This window comes from Melanotaenia boesemani, chromosome 15, assembly GCF_017639745.1.
Source record: "Melanotaenia boesemani isolate fMelBoe1 chromosome 15, fMelBoe1.pri, whole genome shotgun sequence".
NCBI lineage: Eukaryota > Metazoa > Chordata > Actinopteri > Atheriniformes > Melanotaeniidae > Melanotaenia > Melanotaenia boesemani.
The window spans coordinates 20,192,969-20,215,745 of NC_055696.1; the positions used below are offsets into that span (position 1 = coordinate 20,192,969).

The window sequence follows — 22,777 nt, forward strand, 5'->3', positions numbered from 1 at the left end:
ACGAGAGAGTGACGCTGACTTGACGTCGCTCGACCGAAGTGATCGGGACTGGGGGGAGAGTTTACCGCCGCGGGTGCAGCTTTGGTCCTGTCTGCTTTAAAACGGCGACTTTAACGAGATAACGGAGAAGTTTTCGGTGGACTTTCTGAATTTTAACGGCCGCGGATTGGCTCGTTACTTTTCTAATTCCGAGGGGCGGTCCGCAGCGTTTGTTGCCCCGCGGCTGGCGGCTAGCATCGGTTACCGCTGCTAAACATGGTGGCCTGGTGGTAGGGGAGCGGAGACGAGCTCCGTCTGGGGAAATCAGAGGAATTTTAAATCCGCCTGGACCGTATGTGTTGACAAACACCACCGTTTCGAAGATCTTTCCGCCTTTGGGTCGGTTTTATTAGCAGGTTTGCGGACTTGGGAGTGAAACCGCCAGTCTGCTCACTTAAAAACCGAGGGGAGAACCAGCACCAGCAGCAGTGTTCTGTGAACCGTGGACAATTGTGGGTTACTTCAAAAGTTGTCACCAGGCCGCTTCAAAGTTTCCATTACGATCTTAAAAAGTTAGAAATCATGCTGGAAAACACGCCACATAACATCCAGGATCAGTTTTTACCGCTGTTGTGTTTACACTGCGGATGCTGAGATGAATTGGTGCACAAGTGCAGCCTGTTGGAGCTACTTCATCCACTGAAACACTTATTTTAACAGCCCCCACTTTGAGGTTAGCTCTTTTTTTATTTTCATTATTAATCTGTGGATTATTATGGATTATTACCATGGCCTAATCCAAGGCGCACCGGGCCGGGTGTTTTGGGAGTAAATGCGGATTTTTGAGGATGGTGATGACAGAGAAAAGCGATGGTTTGTTTCGTTGTGATTCTGCGTAGAGAGGAGTACATTTCATGGAGACTCGCCTGACATGCCAAGGAAGGAGTTGCCATTACCTGAAGGTTGGGAGGAAGCCAGAGACTTTGATGGCAAAGTTTACTACATCGATCACATCAACCAGTGCACGAGCTGGATCGACCCCCGTGACAGGTAGGAATGTGTGACAGGTGGTGTTGCCCTTTGACCCCAACACCCATGAAGGCTGTTATCTGTGAATAACAGCATTAACATTGCAGGTTTACAGTGATGTGTGTGGACACCAAAACTGGTCGGTTTTTAGGAGTGGAGTCGTCTCCGTCTGCTCTGTCAGTATTTTCACTTTGCAACAGTCTGAAATCAACCCGCATTAATTCATTGTGCTTCCAAGCTGCTAAACTTCATTGTGGTCTTTTAAAGTGGTCTTAATCAAAAGTTCTCCAGACTTTCTTCAGGTCTTTCAATGTTTTTCAGTCCAGTTCTTGTGCCTGACTCTTTCCATAAGAATGTGTTTTTCTTCTTTAGTTTTCATCCAAGCATAAAAAGGCTCCTAACTAAAGGGATGAGCCAGTGTTGTTTTGACATAGCAGGCAACTACTTAGTTTTAAATGCAATCTCAAGGCTCTTTATTACTAACAGCCTGTCCTAAAGAAACATTTTTTCCATTTCTTTAAAACCAGCAAAGATCAGACAGTCTGACAGACAGAAAACAGGATTTTAGCAGCAACAAGGTGATTCCCAAAGATCTGTTAGCAGGAAACTTGGCTTATCTCAGCATGAAGACAGAAACTGGACACCTGGAGGACAAAAGAAGAAGAGTTAGGACTAAAAACCATCTACAGCAGATGAACAGGATCTGAAATCTGGCAAAGACCTAAACCAGGACCCGAGAGATGCATCTGGACCTTCAGCTGATCCATCAACTGTTGGCCGAAGCCTCATCAGAAATGGTCTCCATGGAAACGTGGCTGTCAGGAAGACATTCTTAAGGAAGGGAAACAGGGAGAAAAGGCTGAGGTAGGTCACAAGAAACAAGAACTGGACTGAAGATCAGAGGAAACAGGTCTGATGGAGGGATGGATCTCTTCCCCAGAACCTGTACCTCAACAATATTAAACCAAAGGCATCAAACATCCAAAGAAGAGCTTTGGAAAATCCTTCAAGAAGTCTGGAGAACTTTAACTAAAGACTACTAAAAGAAATGACAGAAGGTTTGTCTAGTAGGGTTCAGGTTGAAACCCTGTTTTCCTTATATACAGTGTGTACTCGCGTCTTAACAACAAGCTGCACCTTTTTCATTAACAGTCTTAAATAAACGAGGGGTACGTCAAGACTTTTGCCCCATGCAGTTTGGTAAAAAAATGTTAATGTCAGTTTTATAGAAGATGAAGATGTCCAGGAGTTCTAACTATTAAGCTGCAGCCAGTTAATAACCTTAAAACCAGTTATAGCAGATAGCAATGGATTTATTTTGTTTGAGGTCTTTTTGCACGATGAAAGGTTTCAGTGTTTTTCTTTAATCATCCCCCAGCAAAACATTTGTGTCATTTTATTGAAATAACTGGAAGTTTAAGGGTTAAAGCTCTCAGTAAAATGAGTGGAAGGGAAAATCTGCCCAATGGTCAGATTTCAGGTCAGAAACAACCCGACAACCACGATTATTTCAGCTTGCCGTGCCGCTCACCGGGACATGTCCTGCTCAGTTACACAGCTGTGATTAAAAATCAGGTGCGGAGGTGTGAGATACCTTTTTTTTTTTTTTTTTTTTTTTTTGCTCTGTGGTAGAAATCCCTCTGTAATCAGCTTCGAGTGCCGAGCATGACACAGCCCCACTTGTACGAAACAGGATCGGAGGGGAGGCCAGATTTTCACTCTGACTCGTTTTCCATCGTTACCAGTTACTTAAGACCCCTTGGACTTCCCTTTGCTCCATAAATCCCTTTAATGGCTTACACGTCTGGAATTCTTAAGTCCTACAAGTAGCTTTTTCCCTCTCTCTCTCTCTCTCTCTCTGTGTGTGTGTGTGTGTGTGTGTTTGTGGTTTATTGTAAGTCAGCACATATTTTTTGCTTATTGCATCAGTTTTACATCTTTTGTGCTTTTGTAGATGCAGAACAATTTGTTTCCTTTATGGCAGCAGAGAGGTTTTGATTTTGACTCATTAACTGACTCATTTTTACCTCCACCAAAGAGCTGCTCTAGTTTGCTTGTTAGCAGGATTACTCAGAAAATTATAGACGGATTTGTAGGAAAATGTTCCCAGGGGAAGGACATACTAATTAGTGATTCTCCTCTTATATTTAACTGTATAAATGCTGCACAATATATTAAAATAGGTTGTTCTGGCAGTATTTGTTTCGCAGACATTGGGTAAGGCTGCATTGCTACAGCTAACCAGCATGCAGAGGTGGAGATTTGCACCATGTTGAAATATTTGCTTATTGCAAGTAATATTTTCATTACATTACTGAACAATGATATTGCATATTGGATGTTTATGCTCTAATCTGAGCACTATATGCCGCTCAGCATTTAAAGCCTGGTGCCAGATGGGTCTTTAAGTTCAAGTAATTTTTAATGTCCCTAATGGGAAGCTTTGTTTACAGACAGGTCCTCAAGACATTATCACATCAAACAATAAAATCCACAGGCATCCACCAAACATGACTGTCCAATAGAATTTCCAATAAAAACCACCGTGGAAATATAAACCACTAAAATGACATAAAAAAGAAAAAAACACCCTAGATGATGCTTTAATAATTAATAATACCCAAGATAAAAATACTGTACCAATAAAAATACCAGAATAAAAACACCTCACAAAATATGATCATTCAATAAAATCATAAAAAGAAAGATGACCTGGAGCTGTATAAAAATGCTATTGCATCGGGAACAAATGCATTTTTTAGTCTGTAACTCTTAGGTCTTGTGGTTCTGTGTCTCTAGCCTGAGGGAAGCAGTTCAAAGTCTTTACACAGAGAGTGGTTCTGGTTTCCCACAATGCCTCTGGCTTTTCTCATGCTAAGTTACATAAACCTCAATATAACATACATAAAAACACTAACAAATCTGTGAATAAACAACACTCAGGACTCAGGAGTGAAGCTTCAATATGATATTCATAGAAATCCTGCATGTTAATCATTCCAACAGGAAAAGTTTGTTCCTGAGAGATTTTACACAAAGCCATCATTTAATTCCCACCGGACGCTCCATGAGTCATTATATCAGTTGAAAATGGTCTCAAAATGACAACATTATCGCTTTGCACAATGTTATCGTTTACCGCAATAATATCTGAGGAAATTAATCGCACAGTAAAATTTGTTATCGTGACAGGCCTAGAAGCATCACCTACCTTTTTCTAGCAGAAAACTGTCTCCCTGCTCTGTGGTCCTCCACAGAAACTCCAGAGGGAGGCTCAAACATTTAATAAAGATTAGGGATGCACCAATATGAAAATTTTGGCCGATACCGATATCCGATATTAATATTGTTGTTATGGCCGATAACCGATATTTACCGATGTCGATATATATATTTTGTTTTAAAAGGTTTAAGATGATCAAATTCTGTACAAAGTGAAAATAAAGTAAACATTAGGGGTGTTAGCTTCCCACCATTGTTGGTGAAGTTCTGGATGGCAGTTTTTCGGATGACATATCAAATTTGTGGTGCTGAACGAGTTGACACGGCATACTCTTCGCATTACTTCCACTTTGTGGATATTGCATACTGCTTTTCGAGTACCTTCTTTTTACACCGTGATAAATTACCACACAGCTGAAATTGCTTCTTGCTTCAGTTACATCCCACAATATAGTGCTGCATCGCTGTCACATGTCCAAACATGGCTGCATGGCCAAACCTTCCAACACACGTACACGATCAGCAATTGTACGAAAATAAATATCGGCTGTTAATATCGGCCCAGTTTTGCTTATCGGACCGATACCGATATGTTAAAAAATTACTAACATTGGCCGATACCGATATTAATGCCTATATATCGTGCATCCCTAATAAAGATATGTAATGATGTGGTTCAGACTGGAGGACACCTGTCCGTAGTCATAAAGTTGAACCAGTTCTGAACTTGGTTGGAAAGCGTTAAAAGTGGAACCACAAAGTCCCAGAGCTTCTGAATAAATCAGTGGAATTATTAAACGACTTTGTGATATTTTATTTCCCAAACAGCTAACTGGCTAATTGAGGAAAGAAATAATTAAAGATGAAAACAGTAAGACCAGACCGGACTCACTGGGTTTGCTGTGGTTTCCCACTTTTCTGATTCTTTTACACTTACAATTTCAGGGCAAAGAGGAGAATGAAAAAGTCCTGAAGAAACCAAAACACCACGAACATTCCTGAAACACACGACATGAAGAACGAGCCATGCGCAGACTCGCCATCCAAAAGCTCGATTCATCTGAAATCCCTTTCACTGCCTGCCAAGGTGCACGGGGTCAAAGTGCAGCGTGAGGCCCTGCAGACTGTTAACTGGGATCAGATCTAAGGCCGGCTGCTCCGCTGTTGGTTTTAATACGTAACTAACTCTCCCATGACTTATTTATTTGTGGCAGCTCATAAAGCAGCATTAAGATGGACAGGAATGTGGTTTAGTTTGGGATGTTGGGACGCGCTTGTGTGTGTGGGGGAAAAAAATGCAATAATGCACAAATTAAAGCGATTCTCCTTATTATTTTTCTTTGCTTTTAAAGACTATGAGACTTCAAAATAAATTAGCTGAGTGTTTTTTCATTTTTTAACATCTCTGATTACTGCATTAAAGTGCTAACAAAGTGGCCATTAGATTAATAATTGCTCAGGAGTACCATATGTATATGACGATAATGCACTTTTTGTTGATTAATGAACCACTTGAATGTACACTCACTGTCCACCTTCTACTACCGGGTTGGACCCCTTTTCCCCCCAAAACTCCTTAAATCTTGGCTTTATAGATTGAACCAAGTGGTGGAAACCTTCCTCAGAGGTTTTGCTCCATATTGACATGACAGCATCATACAGTTGCTGCATGTTTGTCAGCTGCATTTATGATGAGAATCTCCCATTCCACCACATCCCAAAGCTGCTCTACTGGACTGAGATATGGTGGCTGTGGAGGCCGTTGGAGTCCAGTGAACTCATTGTCATGTTCTAGAAAGCAGGTGGAGATGATCTCAGCTTTGTGACATGGTACATTATCCTGCTGGAAGTAACCATCAGAAGATGCTTCACTGTGGTCATAAAGAGATGGACATGGTCAGCAACAATACTCAGGTAGGCTGTGGGGGTTAAACCAGGCCACGTTGGTACTAAGGGGCCCAAAGTGGGCCAAGAAAATATCCCCCCCACCACCAGCAGTCTGAAGCATTGATCCAAGGCAGGATGGATACATGTTTTCATGATGTTTCCATCAAATTCTGAGCCTAGTATCTGAATGTGGAGCTGAAATGGAGACTCATCAGACCAGCAGCGTTTCTTCATCTTCTATTATCCAGTGTTGGCGAGTCTGTGTTAACGGTAGCCTCAGTTGTAGCTTCTTTTTCTTCATGCACCACTGTGCTTCTGTTTTTTCTTTCTATCCCATATTGTCTCATTATTTATATTTTTACCTGGATACTTATTTGTGAATAGTATATTTTAAATAGAATAGTAATTCGTAAAAGCCCTAATAAATATAGGAAAGAGAGAGAGGGGCTGTCAAAATAATGTGTTAATGAGGTTAATTAATTTATATAATTAACTGCGTTAAAGATTTTAACTCAACACATGCGCGGGATGACAAGCCCCATACATCGTCATTTCTCTGTTATGACGGCAGGTCGTGGAGAAGAACGAAGGGAAAATGAGCCGGGTGACTTTATGGATGGACTTGATAATAAACACAACATAATGGAGCAATGGATGTTGCCTCCGTGGAGAATGGGGGTGTTTTAACACACACTCTTCCCGGTGACAGGGTTCCACACCCGCACTTCTCCCATATTCTTGCGACAGCCCAGATGAGTTTTGCACCATTGTGTCTGCTCTAGTGGCTCTCCAGTCATGGCTGTCGGTGATCAGCTGATCAGCGTGTTCTTATGGTTCAGCTGAGGAGGAGGAAACTAGCGGTTCATGGTTCACATATTCCACCCCAAAGTATTGTTTCTGGCAGTACCTTCTCAAACACAGTAGCTGGCAGGTGATAGACAGGGTTTACACTTCAGCTATGCAGGGGCGGATCTAGAACAAATTCTGATGGGGGGCCAGGCAGGAGCACTGACCAGAAAAAAAGTATAAAAAAATTTGAGAAAAACGTGTAAAACAAACAGCCAATGATCTATTTTATTAACAGGTGTTTACCTTAGGTGATACTGCTGTAGGACCTTTATCACTGCTGCACACTCACACTGCAAAGGAAAAACTTGTTTTTAGCCAGAACATCAGTTTTATCAGTTTCTTCATTCATATGGTTTCTTTGTTTAACTTCAGTCGTCACATCTGCTGGTTTTATGACGTTTTATGGCCTTTCACATTAGCGTTAGTGGCTAATGTGAGAAGCCATGGTCTTGGTGTTAGCTGCTAATGTGAGAGGACATGATCTTGGTATTAGCTGCTAATGTGAGAGGCCATGGCCTTGACGTTAGCTGCTATTGTGAGAGGCCATGGTCTTGGCGTTAGCTGCTAATGTGAGAGGCCGCAGTTTTAGCATTAGCTGCTAAAGTGAGAACCCACAGTCTTGGCATTATCTGCAAATGTGAGGGCCACGGTTTTAGCATTAGCTGCTAATGTGAGGGCCCACGGTCTAGCGTTAGCTGCTAATGTGAGGGCCAACGGTCTAGCGTTAGCTGCTAATGTGAGGGCCAACGGTCTAGCGTTAGCTGCTAATGTGAGGGCTAACGGTTTTAGCATTAGCTGCTAATGTGAGGGCCCACGGTCTAGTGTTAGCTGCTAATGTCAGGGTCAATGGTTGAATGTTGCCTGCTAATGTGAGGGCCCACAGTTTTAGTATTAGCTGCTAATGTGAGGGCCAACGGTCTAGCGTTAGCTGCTAATGTGAGGGCTAACGGTCTAGCATTAGCTGCTAATGTGAGAACCCATGGTCTTGGCGTTAGCTGCTAATGTGAGAACCCATGGTCTTGGCGTTAGCTGCTAATGTGAGGGCCAATAGTCCAGCGTTAGCTGGTAATATGAGGGCCCACGGTCTAGTGTTAGCTGCTAATGTGAGGGCCAACGGTCTAGCGTTAGCTGCTAATGTAAGGGCCCACGGTCTTGGCATTAGCTGCTAATGTGAGGGCCAACGGTCTAGCCTTAGCTGCTAATGTGAGGGCCCACGGTCTTGGCATTAGCTAATGTGAGGGTCAACGGTCTTGGCATTAGCTGCTAATGTGGGAGGTAGCTGTTAAATAGTTTACAGGTGAATGTAATGTAGTAGTGAATGAAAACATCTGAATTTGGCTCATGAAAACCTGTGAAGGTTGACGATATTGATGGTTTGAGGTGAAATTAAACTTCTCTGGAATGAGAAAAGGCTGCTTTCCTTTCTTTCACCTGGAAGGAAAGCAGTCTTTTTTAAACTGCTGAGAACCAACAACACACATATCTGATGTTCTTTATTTGAATATCTAGTGCACCTGCAGCTGTACGCCCTTTCCAGATCGTAGCGCTGATATCCTGGGAAATCTGCTTATACAAAAACTCATTTTTGATATTTTTAAACATCTTATGCTCTCGTTGGACTTGCTTTCTTTCCCAGGGAGTCTTTGAACTATAAAAAAAGAAAAAAGAAAGCCAGCTCCAGTATCTGGAGGTTTCTGCACATCTTTACAGGGAATTAAATAAGAATAAATCCAACAAAACAGAGACAAACTGTCTAAGTGGAGTGCAGTATCAACTTTCCACCCTTTCAGTGACGCATCGAATGCATCTCGTCAGGTGGAAGGAATGCCGTCCGTCAGATAACACAGCACCACTGCTATGAGGAGGGTAATGTGCAGAAAAATGTTTTTATGATCAGATAACCTCCTGTTTGGATTCTTTGTCACTTAATCATGATGGATTATGCTGCGAGTGTGAAAGTGGAGTTTTGTGTTTGGCATGATTGTTTTACAGCTGAACCTTTAGCAGTTTGAAGCCTCATAACGCCACTTCAGGAATTTATTTGCACTGAATGAGCATCTCTGCATTGCTGTGTGACTCACCGCTCAGCTATGCAGTTTACCTCCCTGAGTGTTAGCTCTTCACCGCATGCTTGCATCAGATCCTTACCCGGGTATGCTAAACCCAGAAGGCTTGGACTTCAGACTCGTCAGCCTCAGCTGCTAATGGATGGATGGCTGTTTGTAGAAATAACAGTTACATAAAACATTATTTCTCAAGTTGTGCATAAATGGGAGGAAACACACACCTGCCTCAGATATGGGCAGAAAATTAAGCATTTATTTACTTTAATTAGTGAAACAGTCCAAGACAGTTATCCATGCTGTTGTCTGAGCAGGTGTGCAGATATGCATATATGGATTTTTCTGACAGTAACACTTCTAACCTGCTGCTAAAGTCAGCATCAAGTTACCCAACATCCAAGCAACCTGACACTGATCTGTTCATGTTCATTTGCCATACATTTGTTTGTATATATATATATATATATATATTCATTCATTCATTCATTTATTTATTTGTTTATTTCTCACATGGCTATGCACAAGCAACACAAAATTTTACAAAAACAAATCAAAAGCACATCTTAAGGCACAACCATGCTTGAAAAGGAGCAAGAAGAAGAACACTTATAATGCCTGCCGTTTTTTAAAACACAATACACCAATAAATAATTTATTAGTTACCTATCAGTCCTCAATGGAATTACTCATATATATGTTACATAATAGCCGTCATTCAGCAGATTCATACACTTAATTATATTTATACATATACACATATATATTCACATACATACACACATACATACATATACTTATATATACATACTTATATACACATGTATATACACATACATGTATATGCTTATAAATATACACAGATACATGCATACATGGGCATGCATGTACATATACATACACATACTTGCACTCAGGCATACATACAAATACATACATACATATATACATAAAAATGCTTCTGTCCTATATTTATGTAGTATATGTAGTGTCATTTGTCTCGTAATTTTAAAGATTTTGTTGTTTTTCTTGGTCTTGATACAGTTATGAATAATAACAACACCGGAAGATGATCACTAGCATCATTGATTATTAGTCCACTTTCTATTTTCCTGCCAATGACATTGGTACATATATTATCGATAAGTGTTCCACTACTATTATGTTATTCTGCTTGGACGCGTTATGGCAGGATAAAAACCCAGACTATACATGACATTGATGTACTCTGCTGTTATATTATGTTCTTGAGGATTTAACAAGTTTATTTTGAAATCTCCACAAATGAAAACCTATTTCATGTTACCAATATTGTTTGTTAATTCGGATAACCTCTCCTTAAATGTATTGATACAAGAACCAGGTTTTCTATAAATACAGCTTATTACAACATTTTTTGTACTGCCCATATATATATATATATATATATATATATATATATATATATAGAGAGAGAGAGAGAGAGATATATATATATATATATATATATATATATATATATATATATATATATATATATATATATATATATATATATATATATATATATAGAGAGAGAGAGAGAGAGAGAGAGAGAGAGAGAGAGAGAGAGAGAGAGAGAGAGAGGTAACCAAGGAGTTCTAGACCTCTATTATCTGTATAACTGGTTTCTATCTTTTTCTGTTTCCATCTTCTCTCAGATGTTCCCAGTTTCAGTTCAGCTGTAGTTCGACCTGTTTTTCTCAGTTTCCATTGCATTATACTTTGGGGGGGGGGGGCTGCAGTTTCAGTCAGTCTGTGCTATAATGAGCAGGATTCTTTGTAAAAATGTAGTTTGTCTTTCAGAGCCAAAGGTAGTATAAGCCTACCAAAATATGTTAATGCAGAGAATCAGTTAGTGAAAAATTTCCATTAGAGCCTATAAATATATATAATTATATATGATTTAGTTTTTTACTCTTGGTTTCTAGTTCAGATGCAGCATTTCTGAACACCTGCAACTACAAGTCTGATGGGAAATGAGCTGCTTTTGCTAATTTAGCACATCGCAAATTCTGATTTATTTTAGCCTGGAAACATAGAAAGATGAAATACAGCCAATGTTTCTAGGTTACCAGGATAGAAAGCTGATGAGCTAAGAAGGGAAGAGAAAATAGTGCAGCAGACACTGACTGAAGTGTTTCAGGTAAACCTCCAGCAGACAAGGTGAAAACCAAAGGGATTAGCCCACTGAAAAGTTGCTCCAATTCATCATTCTGGTCAGTCAGTCTCTGACATGAAAAATTATGGTCCGCTAGCTAACATGCTGTAATCCTTTGTGACAGTGCGACTCACGTGAAGAAGGTGGAGGAAGACGTGGGAATCTCCAGCACGGGTTGTTCAACTCAGAGGTGCAGCTTGTTAAACATGACAGGTTTATTTCACAGCGCACCGTTAGCGACGCTTTCACTAATCCGGATAAACCTGTGGAGCATTTCAAACATTCACAACTAGCATCTTCAAAGTAAACTAAAAGTTGTTGCTAATCAGCTCCATGAAGATGTTCCAGGAAGATTGAACAGCAGCTTCCATGATCAGGAGTCCAGCAGAAATTAGCCCTCTGAGCCAATACTGCAGACCACATTCTGTCTGCTATGCTGTCAGACTGTCTAGCATTCCCAGATTATTCACATACATCCTGCTATGCTGTCAGACTATCTAGCATTCCCAGATTATTCACATACATCCTGCTACGCTGTCAGACTATCTAGCATTCCCAGATTATTCACATACATCCTGCTACGCTGTTAGACTAGCATTCCCAGATTATTCACATACATCCTGCTATGCTGTCAGACTGTCTAGCATTCCCAGATTATTCACATACATCCTGCTACGCTGTCAGACTATCCAGCATTCCCAGATTATTTACATACATCCTGCTATGCTGTCAGACTATCCAGCATTCCCAGATTATTCACATACGTCCTGCTACGCTGTCCAGACTGTCTAGGCCTGTCGCGATAAGCAATAAGTCAATTAATTGAACGATAAGAAAATAAGAGCACGATAAGTTTGCCGGCCGCGACAATTTTTATTAGTCCCCCCTTTACCATAGACTGTGTATGACAATAGGTTTCACTATGGAGTATTTTGACTAAATGCTCTGGTTTCTTGCGGAGTGATCTCTCTGGTGTCACACTTGACAGCAGCATGTTGCAGCACGAGCCGGTAAGCCGCATTTGTTTTGCAGGGCTGCCAACACACAATGGCCGTGAGACTTGCGTATTTAAGTGGCTTCTCACGCTCTTGCGCTAAACCTCCGATTCTCATGCTGAAATATGTAAATAAGTCGAATGGAGAAATAATAGATGCAAGCACCTCCTCTTTTATCATTTCGCTGCTCCCCACATGTAAGCAGAACACACACATTCTAGCTTACGACGTCAGTACAAAGCCCCCACTTCCTGGTCTACCGTAATAACCCCTGTAATCCGCAGGCACATTACGCAAATAGAGTCAGCCTATATACTAGCGTATTTGACAAAATACACATTAAGAGCAATGCCGGCTAATCGAGAGGTTTGGGAGGATTCCCAGTGGGCCGCATTACTTTTGGGCCGGCGTCCCGGCGTATGTGAAAAGGCGCTTTTATTTATTTAGTTTATTGATCTTTGAAAATGTGTACTTGCATTATGATGGCATATGTCATTATATTAGTTGAGAATGGTCTCAAAATGACACATTAGCGCTTTGCGCAATATTATCGTTTATCCCGATAATTTCTGAGAAAATTTATCGTACAGCTAAATTTGTTATCGTGACAGGCCTAAGACTGTCTAGCATTCCCAGATTATTCACATACATCCTGCTATGCTGTCAGACTGTCTAGCATTCCCAGATTATTTACATACATCCTGCTATGCTGTCAGACTGTCTAGCATTCCCAGATTATTTACATACATCCTGCTATGCTGTTTGACTATCCAGCATTCCCAGATTATTCACATACATCCTGCTGTGCTGTCAGACTGTCTAGCATTCCCAGATTATTCACATACATCCTGCTACGCTGTCAGACTATCCAGCGCTTTCAGATTATTCACATACATCCTGCTACGCTGTCCAGACTGTCTAGTATTCCCAGATTAATCACATACATCCTGCTATGCTGTCAGACTATCTAGCATTCCCAGATTATTCACATACACCCTGCTACGGTGTCAGACTATCTAGCATTCCCAGATTATTCACATACATCCTGCTACGTTGTCAGACTATCTAGCATTCCCAGATTATTCACATACATCCTGCTACGCTGTCAGACTATTCAGCATTCCCAGATTATTCACATACATCCTGCTGTGCTGTTAGACTAGCATTCCAAGATTATTCACATACATCCTGCTACGCTGTCAGACTGTCTAGCATTCTCAGATTATTCACATACATCCTGCTATGCTGTCAGACCATCCAGCATTCCCAGATTATTCACATACATCCTGCTATGCTGTCAGACTATTCAGCATTCCCAGATTATTCACATACATCCTGCTGTGCTGTTAGACTAGCACTCCAAGATTATTCACATACATCCTGCTACGCTGTCAGACTGTCTAGCATTCTCAGATTATTCACATACATCCTGCTATGCTGTCAGACCATCCAGCATTCCCAGATTATTCACATACATCCTGCTATGCTGTCAGACTATCCAGTATTCCCAGATTATTCACATACATCCTGCTACGCTGTCAGACTGTCTAGCGTTCCCAGATTATTCAGAGACATCCTGCTATGCTGTCAGACTGTCTAGCATTCCCAGATTATTTACATACATCCTGCTACGCTGTCAGACTGCGCTATATTTTTAGAAATAATTTTGGAAAACAGTAAAATTGAATTAATTTAGTGTATTTACCCTGCCTCTCTTATTAATTCGGGATATATTCAATTTCAGATATTGGATTCAGTGGATCTGAAGGAAAAACATTTTAAAAATGTTTTAAAGTTGTAAATGAGAACCTAAATGATCGGAACTTTTAGTGTGGATTTCTGGAGAGGATTACACAACCAGCTAACTTGTTCTATTGCTAGAGAAATAAAATTCTTATTTAATGGAATCATAAAAGCAAAATCAGCAGTAGTTTGCCTCGGTTGTAAAAACTAAACCAACTGATGAGGAGTATTTCAGCTTATTGTTGAGGCGTTATCTGAGTACATGGTCGTTACGCCAGCTCGGTGAAGCATGTGAGAAGCCCTACAAGTGGCTATTGAATGACTGATGGTGAAATGGAGGCCGGTGCCGCTGCCAGCTGGTCCCTCGCTCTGAAAGGGCAAACCGTGACGAGTTGAGGCCAGAGACTCACCTCGGCCCCCCGATTAGAGGGCTAAGAGGAGAGAGGAAGGGAATAATGGGATGTGGATACTCAGCCAGCTTTCTCTGGGATCTGCAGCAGCCTCCCTGTCTTCCTGAGCTAAATTTACAGCAGAGCTGAGGGGGTCTTCTCAGGGCCCCTTTCATTATTCAGCAGCTGAAAAAGAACCCAGTTCAGTTTCTCTCTGCTGGTTTCTGCAGTCATAAACAACAGGAGGCAGAACAGAGGAAAACCACAGAGATGAGACTCGATTGTTGCTCTGCTGGTTGGTTCTCATCTCAGACCAGGATGGAGGGCATTCGGAAACTTTCTTAGCATCGTGTCCAGAGAGTGGGTGTTGTGGGGAGCCCATCCTCCATGGCCGAGGTAAACACCAGGGAACCCCAGATGGAAGAGCAGTGAGGTCAGCCTGAGCAGGCCTGGTGGCCTGAACAGCAGCAGTGAGTGTAGCGTAACTGAATCTGATGTAGCTGGAGGCCACGCTGTCGCCTTGTTAGACCAGTAAACTGACTCACCTCTACAGTCTGTGGCAATTTTTAAAAGAAATATCTCTTATTTTAACATCCATACAAAACATCAGTCTGTTTAAGACATGAAATATCAAACAAAGTGATTCTGCTCATTTATTGATCATTTTCCTTTAATGTTGACAGCTTCATGTGAAACTGGGGACAGCCACAACCTGTGATGTATTTGCTGTTTCTGTAGCAGTAATGAGTTACATTTACTGCTTGATTTATGTGAGTAAATTTTTTAGAAAAAGCACTCCAAAGAGTAATTTTACTGCACCAGCGTGGCAAACAAATTTGCTTTATCAAGAGAAGCTTTATGGATTTAAGGCTTCTCTTGATTCTTAAGTTTTATCTATTTGTAAATTAGTGTCTTGCTAATTTACGTATTATTGCTGGACCTGACAAGAAGGAGTGGGGGATGAACGGAGAGAGTAAACAGAAGACAAAAGGAGAGTGAAAAGGGAAAAAAGAGACAAGGATACACCTGATAAAAGCAAGAAAAACCAGACAACCAGCTGCTACACCTGTAAGGAAACAGAAAATGACACGAAAAATAAAGCTGACAATCATCGGGAGCATCTATACAAATACGTACAAGCTGGGAAAAAAATCATGAATTGCAACAAAAACACCTTTTACTTTTACTTGAGGGAATTTATTAAGAACCATCAACTCGCTTCTCCTCTTTTTTTTCCTACATTTAATCAGTTAGATCTGATGATCTGAAATGTGCACGTTATTTAACAAAGGGCTCCAGTAATGCTGCCCAGAACTGTAGATGAACATGAAGGGAAAAGAGAAATCTTTCATGTTCTCACAGAGGCGATTCATGTCAGAAACTGCTCCAGAGTTGCACTTTTTATCGTCTTTTTGGTTCTTTATTGTCCAAAGTTTGTCCTGCTGTTAATACTGTGCGTTCAGATCCGCCTCCCTGTATCTGGATCCAGACTCTCGCAGTGACTGGGATGATCTGTGTGTCTCATCTGAATCTGCTTTTCTGGTTCTTCTTCTTCAGGCAGACCAAACCTCTGACTTTTGCCGACTGTATTGGTGATGAGCTGCCGGTTGGCTGGGAGGAGGCGTACGACCCCGTTGTCGGAGCATACTATGTCGACCACAATACCAGTAAGTTCTCATATAAAACCCTTGTTTCTGAGATGCATCGGCTCACGTGTTCATGTTGAACACCAGAGGCCTGAACGGTGGGTTTAACGGTTTCTCTTCCTCCAGAGCGCACCCAGCTGGAGGACCCGCGGGCCCAGTGGCAGCGCGAGCAGGAGGCCATGCTGCGGGACTACCTATCGGTGGCCCGCGACGCGCTCAGCGCCCAGAAGGAGATCTACCAGGTGAAGGAGCAGCGGCTGCGGCTGGCGCAGCAGGAGTACCAGCAGCTCAACGACGTCTGGAGGGACAAGTCCACGTCTCAGACTAGCTGTAAGTCCTCTGAGAGTCTGAATCTAGACCAGGAAGAGGCTTTAGAGGTTTTGGTTGGTTGCAGGAACTGACACTGACAGATTTAATTTCCAGAAATACCAAAGGAAGATCTCTAAGACAGAGTGAAATGTGTGTTTTCTCATTTTTCAGCTTCTTTTTGGGTTTTCAGAAGCACATTTTCCTGCGTTGGCATTAGTGTTTCTCCTTCTGGCAGATCTCAAAGGCTTAACTCATCTCTGTTTTCTGTTTGTTTGTTCGGCAGTGAATTCCAGGTCGTCCTCTTCCAGCAAATACGACCCAGATATCCTCAAAGCTGAGATCTCCACAGCCAAAAGTCGGGTAAGAAGGATGGAGAAGGTGGAACCGTTTATACAAACATTAGATCAGATATCTAACACACTTCAAGGCAGACTGAAAACATTTCCAATGTTTTCTGTCAGACCTTGTTTGGGGAGCTGCAGGAAGTCTAAGTCACAAAGAAATTTTAATATTTCTGGAAGCAGGATTGGTTGAAACTGATCCCACGGTGTATTTAAGGAAAGTCTATTAACATTGTAAACAATCACATTTTTATTCAGTTTAAAAGAGGATAAAGTAAAGAAAATCTCATATTTTTAATAGACCAGGGGTCTTTGACATTTGTTGTTTGAACATTTAGTGGCAAACTAAAGGTGAATGTCCTTTGTGTCACCCCCCAACACACACACACACACTCACACCCTCCTGATTAAACATGTTTACCTAGAACAGCTGATGGCCAAACTCCTTTCCCTTCAACATATTCAACCTGCAGCATCCAGAGAGAAAACCGGTTTCATATGACTGTCACCCACAATGCATTGTTATGTAAACAACAGTGTAAAAGCGTTTTCACTACAACTGTAAAAGGAAGTAATCTGGAGTCTTTTAGATCATTTCAGTAGTAGCTCAAACGAAGCATCATTATCACACACTGAACTCAGTCTTTCCTCATGTGATGTGTGTCAGTGTCCTGTTAGCTGCTCTGTAAATTATAGTTTATATACAAGCCCAATTCCAAAAGAGTTGGTACGCTGTGTAAAATGTAAATTTCATCAACTCAGTGGAAGATAAACAACATGTGAAATGATAAAACTGGGACATTTTACCATTTCATGGAAAATATGAGCTCATTGTGAATCTGATGGCAGCAACACGTCTGTAAAACGTTGGAACAGATGTCATTATACCTAGTCTGTAACATGACTGGGTATAAAAGCATTTCAGAGAGGCAGAGTCACTCAGATGGAAAGATGGACAGAGGTTCACTAATCTGAGACAAACTGGCTCTAAAACTGTGGAACAGTTTCAGAAAAATATTCAAACTTTGGAGATCCACCATCTATAGTGTCGATTATTATCAGAAGATTGAGATAATCAGGAGGAATCTCTGTGTGCATGGGACAAGGCTGGATGCTGGTGATCTTCACACGTCTGGTGATTTTACACAGCGTCCCAACGTTTTCAACTTAAGGTTGTAAAAAATATTTTGGTGTCTGTTTTTGAAGATGAATCTTGAAGTTAAGAGCCAGTTGTTCTGTTTCAGGTGAACAAGCTGAAGAGGGACCTGGCCTGTATGAAGCAGGAGCTGCAGTACAAAGAACAAGGCTTTGAAACCCTCAAAGAGTAAGTGTTGCATCTTGTCTTCTTTGGTGAGCAGGGCAGCAGAGTCTGATGTGGAAACAAGTGTTTGTGTGACCTTCCGCAGTCTTTGCAGCTCTGATTTTACCGATTTATAACGTCAGCAGGTGGAGGAACCTGTTGAATGTCATTGAATGAGCTGGGTTACGTTTTTTCAGAAGTTTTGCCATCGTAGAAATTTAGCAGTTAAATGAGCTGATTCTACTCGCAGAATCTCTTCAGTCTTTTGGTGATTTCTGTGAATTTTTGAGCCCAATATGTTAATAAAGCAAGTTACAGCGAAGAAATAATTATAAGATAAAAACTGTGAGGTAATTTTTTGAAACAAACTGTCTTTACCTTCTTTGTTCTGCTTTTACCTTTTGGCTCTGAAACAAACAAGCAACAGAAACTATTTACATATTTACACTTCTTCCTCATCTACAGTTATTTATGCTACTTAAGCTGCTGCAGTAGTGGGATGAACTGCCTTTATACAGACGGGCCTCCTCTATGTCTGTTTGTAAATCTCTTCTTAAAACCCATCCGTTCACCTTCGCCTTTAGCACCGAATGACAAGTTGACATTTTAATCTGATTTTAGTTTATTTGAATTATTTATTTTATTTTATTTAACTATATTTTGAATTTTAATATCATTCGTATACTATTTATTTTAATAGTTTTAATGTTATGTGCACATTGTAGGACTTTGTTTAACTAACTTTTTTGTTTTTAAAGTGCTTTATAAATAAAGTTGCAGTTACTATTTACCTACTACCCTCACAACTCCAGCTCAGCTGCTTTGTGGCGCCACCGTGCATCAGAAGCATCTTCTTGGCTTTATTCCAGCCATAGATGAGCATATATTTTTCTTCTTTTCAGACACACACAGAACTTTCTGCTCACTGGTTGATCTTTGGCTGCTCCTGATTGGACATTACCGTCAATCTAAGCTCTCTGATTGGTGGAAAGTTTGACAGGAAGTGGCTTCATCATCATGTCCAGGTCTAAATAGAGGTCTCTTAGCAACACAGTAGTGATAGTGATCTTTTTATGATGGAAATGTGATAAATAATGCTGTTATCATGGATCATTGTGGATTTACCAGATAGTCTTAGAATAAACTCTACATTTAGTGGCTGGATTGTAAACCTCCTGGACGGGATAGAAATGCCTGGGAAACCTCTCTAGATAAAGGCTCAGCTATCATCACAATTTACCTCACAGAGTTGCACGCAACCTCTCCTGAGATGAGGATGATGATAGAAGCGAAATTGCTCGGGGGTGCCGCATATCTAGTGGAGTTTTAAGGGTTAAACACCAACATGATCATCAACACACAGGTGACGGTTTGTGAGTTTCAGAGGAAACGTCTCTTTGACCTACTTCTGCAGCTCAGAATATAAAGCAGGTTCCTCTGAACACAGAACCAGCGTCAGTCAGCAATGCCCATGTGAAACTTTTTTTTTTTCTTCTTCTCGTGGCCTGCTGCTGGTTGCTGAATTGAACAGGAATGTCCGGTCTGTTTGTCTTGCCTCACACAGCGAGTGTGTCAGGAGGATTAAAGAGTAGCTGAGGCAGAGCGGTTGGATGGCATTCCTCCCTGACTTTCCTCCCGCTGCAGTCGTCGGGCAGCATTCAGCAACCAATCGCTGTTTGCAGAAATAGGCTTAGACTGGAATGCAGCCACACACTCAAGGCTTGATAAGATTTCACTAAATGTTGAACAGGAGAGCGCGGGGTGAAGTTTTAAGTTTTCTTTTGGTTCTTTTTTTCTTTTTTTACACTCACTGTCGTCTTTATCTGCTCCACCTGTTCAACCTCTTGTTTAAACAGCACCTAGTCATGTAGACATGGTGAAGATGACTTGCTGAAGTTTAAACCGAGCATCAGAATGAGGAAGAAATGGGATTTACGTGTCCTTGAATGTGGCATGGTTGTTGGTTCTTCTGCAGACCTGAATCAAAAGAATGTCTCGTTTATAACCACTGCAGAGCTGAATGAATGCAGATGAGAGATTCAGCCATTTGGTTCAGGTGTGTTGGAGAAGGGATGCATCTAAAAGCTGCAGGATAGTAGCTCTCGAGGACCGGATTTGGGTAGCCCTGGGTTACATGGATAAATATTTAATCTATCTGATTGAACTCAGTCTGATCAGAGCTGACATGTTTACATGGAGAAAAACGTGATCGGATGAGTTGTGTGTTTACATGATGGGAAGATTTAATACGTCCGCAACACTTTTGATGTGGAATGTGGACTAATTCAGAAGAAGATAACAACCAATGAGATTTTTTTTTTTTTTTTTTGAGCCTTTTAACTGTTAAGATGCTCTGTAATCCCCAGCTTTTTCAGTTTCTAACAATAATGTATCCAAAGTCCATTTTTCAAGTCTTCCCTTTCTTTCTACCTTATCATACATACAATAATAGAATTTACAGTTAATAATTACATTCACGTGATTCATAATGTTTAATCACTTTAGTCTTAAATATGTTTTTAAACCTTATTAAAGTTGTACAGTCTTTTAGCTCCTGGTCTAATTTGTTCCATATATCAACCCCAACAAAATAAATACAATGCTGTTTTATGTTTGTCCTTGCTTTTGGTTTTCTAAACATATTCTACCCTCTAAGATCATAAACGCTGTCCTTAAACAAAAACAAGCCCTGATTGTATACTGGCAACAAATTAGTCTTTACTTTGTACATGAATTGAGCAGTTTTTAAGTCGACCAAATCTTTAATCTTTAATGTTTTTAGATTTTTTGGAAACTCGTCACGTCACCTGACCCCACATGGTTCCAGCGTGCACAGAAACAACATCCACCACAGAAACCATCAGAGTGAGCGTAGACATACTTATTGTTTCCTGCTGATCCGGTCGGGGAAATGTTTAAGCCACGCCTCTCACTGGGATGTTGTTTTGTGGTGTTTACATGATGCTTTTTATTAATTGATTGGGTCAAAAGTGCTCCATGTAAACGCAGCTATTATGATGTGAGTTTGTATTTACTTTACCCTGATACAGAAAAGCTCAGAAATAAAAAGAGGAGATTAGTTTGCTGGTTAATTGTATAGTTTTAAGGCCGATCTCCAGATCTCTGGAGTCTGTTCCTGTAAAAGTGGTTGTTTGGGATTCTGATTATAAAAATGTTTCAGTCCGTGTTTGAAAAGGACTTTGAGAGGATTACATGTTCCCTCGGCCTGTCACAGACTAGTGCCTCGCTTCCTCATTCTTTCTCTCTCTCTTGTTTTCTCCCTCTCTCTCTCGTTCTGCCCAAACCTCCCTCCCCTTGTCCTCCCTGAAGAATGTGGAGGAACCGGTTATTCAGATGCATGCATGACTTGTTGATGTTGGCTGTAATGAGGCTGCGGCCTGCAGCAGCAGGTGTACTTTTAGTGGTTCTTTAGCACCTCAACGTGGAAGTAGTAGATCTTTGTGGATGTTGCGTGTTGAACATAAAATGGTTGCTGGATTAACAGCAGATTAAATCTTGTAGTGTGAGCTGACACAACACACGATTAACAGAAAAAATGCAAAGCAGCTGCAGGGCTTAAAGGTTTAATGTGCATGCAACTCCTGGCAGAAGAAATATGGAATCACCACTCGTGGAGGAAAGTTACCCTGATGTTGTAGTTTGTACTAAAGAGAAAAACAAACCCCCGATTCTACATTTCTTTGCCAAAATATTGACAAGAAGATTAGCCGTTACAGCCTCTTACTCATTCTCATTCTATCTCAGTGTCGTTTACAAAGCTGGCTTTTAGTAAGTAAGAAACTTTTATTTCTACAGCGTTTGCAGATAAAAAAACAAAGTGCTTTACAATAAAATCTAAAACAGAAAAAACTAAATCTGTAGAGGGATGTATGTCAGTAATACTGGTGTAATCATCCGAATATTTCAACAAATGTGTCCTGAGCTTAAAGCTGTTGACACTGTCAGCAGATCTAAAATTTTCAGTTCAATTTAATTAATTTCCAATAGTTTCCTTCCATTTCTACTCCATTTATTCCATTCAGTTTAATTCAGTTCAGTTTACTAACTTCAAATCAGTTTAAAATGCATTTCAGTTCAATAATTTAGTTCAATAATTACGTTTAAGGCACTTCACAGACATCATCATTTCAAACCAATTCATTGTATTCTAATTAAAATAAATCCAGTTTGTAATAACTGTGTTTATTAAAACTAATTTCTAAAAGATAATAGCCTAGCTGAGGAAAACCAGCATTAGCCTGTCATTAAACATTCATTCAACATTCAGTAAATCTATAACGACCTCTGAAAAAGGGGAAAGTTAAAATTCTGTGAAATCATGAACCAAGTTTGTGTGGACATGTTTTCTAGAGCAGGATTGTTGAAACTGTGATGCAGCCACATTTCCTCAGATAAAGACCGGATCCCTCCGCTTCTTCTGCTTCGTTAGCTAAATTGTGGGTTTTACACCAGACTTAAGTGAGCCAAAGCACTAAAATTCTCCCTGCTGTAATCTATTTCAGCTCTTCATAAACACCACAAAGACGTTGTTCTGCTGATAACAGATGACACATTCTCGTTTCTCTCCCTGCTGCCCTCCTTTCCCTCCAGGATCGACCAGAAGGTTTCTAACAGCCCGTACGGCTACAAGCTGCAGGAGGCGCAGGCCATCCTTAACGAGGTCCGCTCCATCCGGGACGCCATCAGCTCCGGGGAGAAGGAGAAGCAGGAGCTCATGCAGGTAAAGCTCAGCTTGTTTTGACCAGGTCCTCCACTGTAGGTCAGGTAGCTCAGTCCCTGTGTGCATACACTAAGATCACCTCCAAGTTTGGATGCAGTTTATCCAATG

General features: G+C 40.9%; 1 protein-coding gene across 1 annotated transcript in view; it reads left to right on the forward strand.

The window, feature by feature from the left end:
* wwc1 (WW and C2 domain containing 1) overlaps nucleotides 1-22,777 on the forward strand; it is a 56,053-nt gene continuing 33,276 nt past the window's right edge. Inside the window, 6 exon segments of the mRNA XM_042007627.1 lie at nucleotides 1-1,029; nucleotides 15,890-15,999; nucleotides 16,105-16,308; nucleotides 16,571-16,647; nucleotides 17,873-17,952; nucleotides 22,540-22,669. Coding sequence (XP_041863561.1) covers nucleotides 911-1,029; nucleotides 15,890-15,999; nucleotides 16,105-16,308; nucleotides 16,571-16,647; nucleotides 17,873-17,952; nucleotides 22,540-22,669 — 720 coding nt within the window. The 5' untranslated portion in view covers nucleotides 1-910.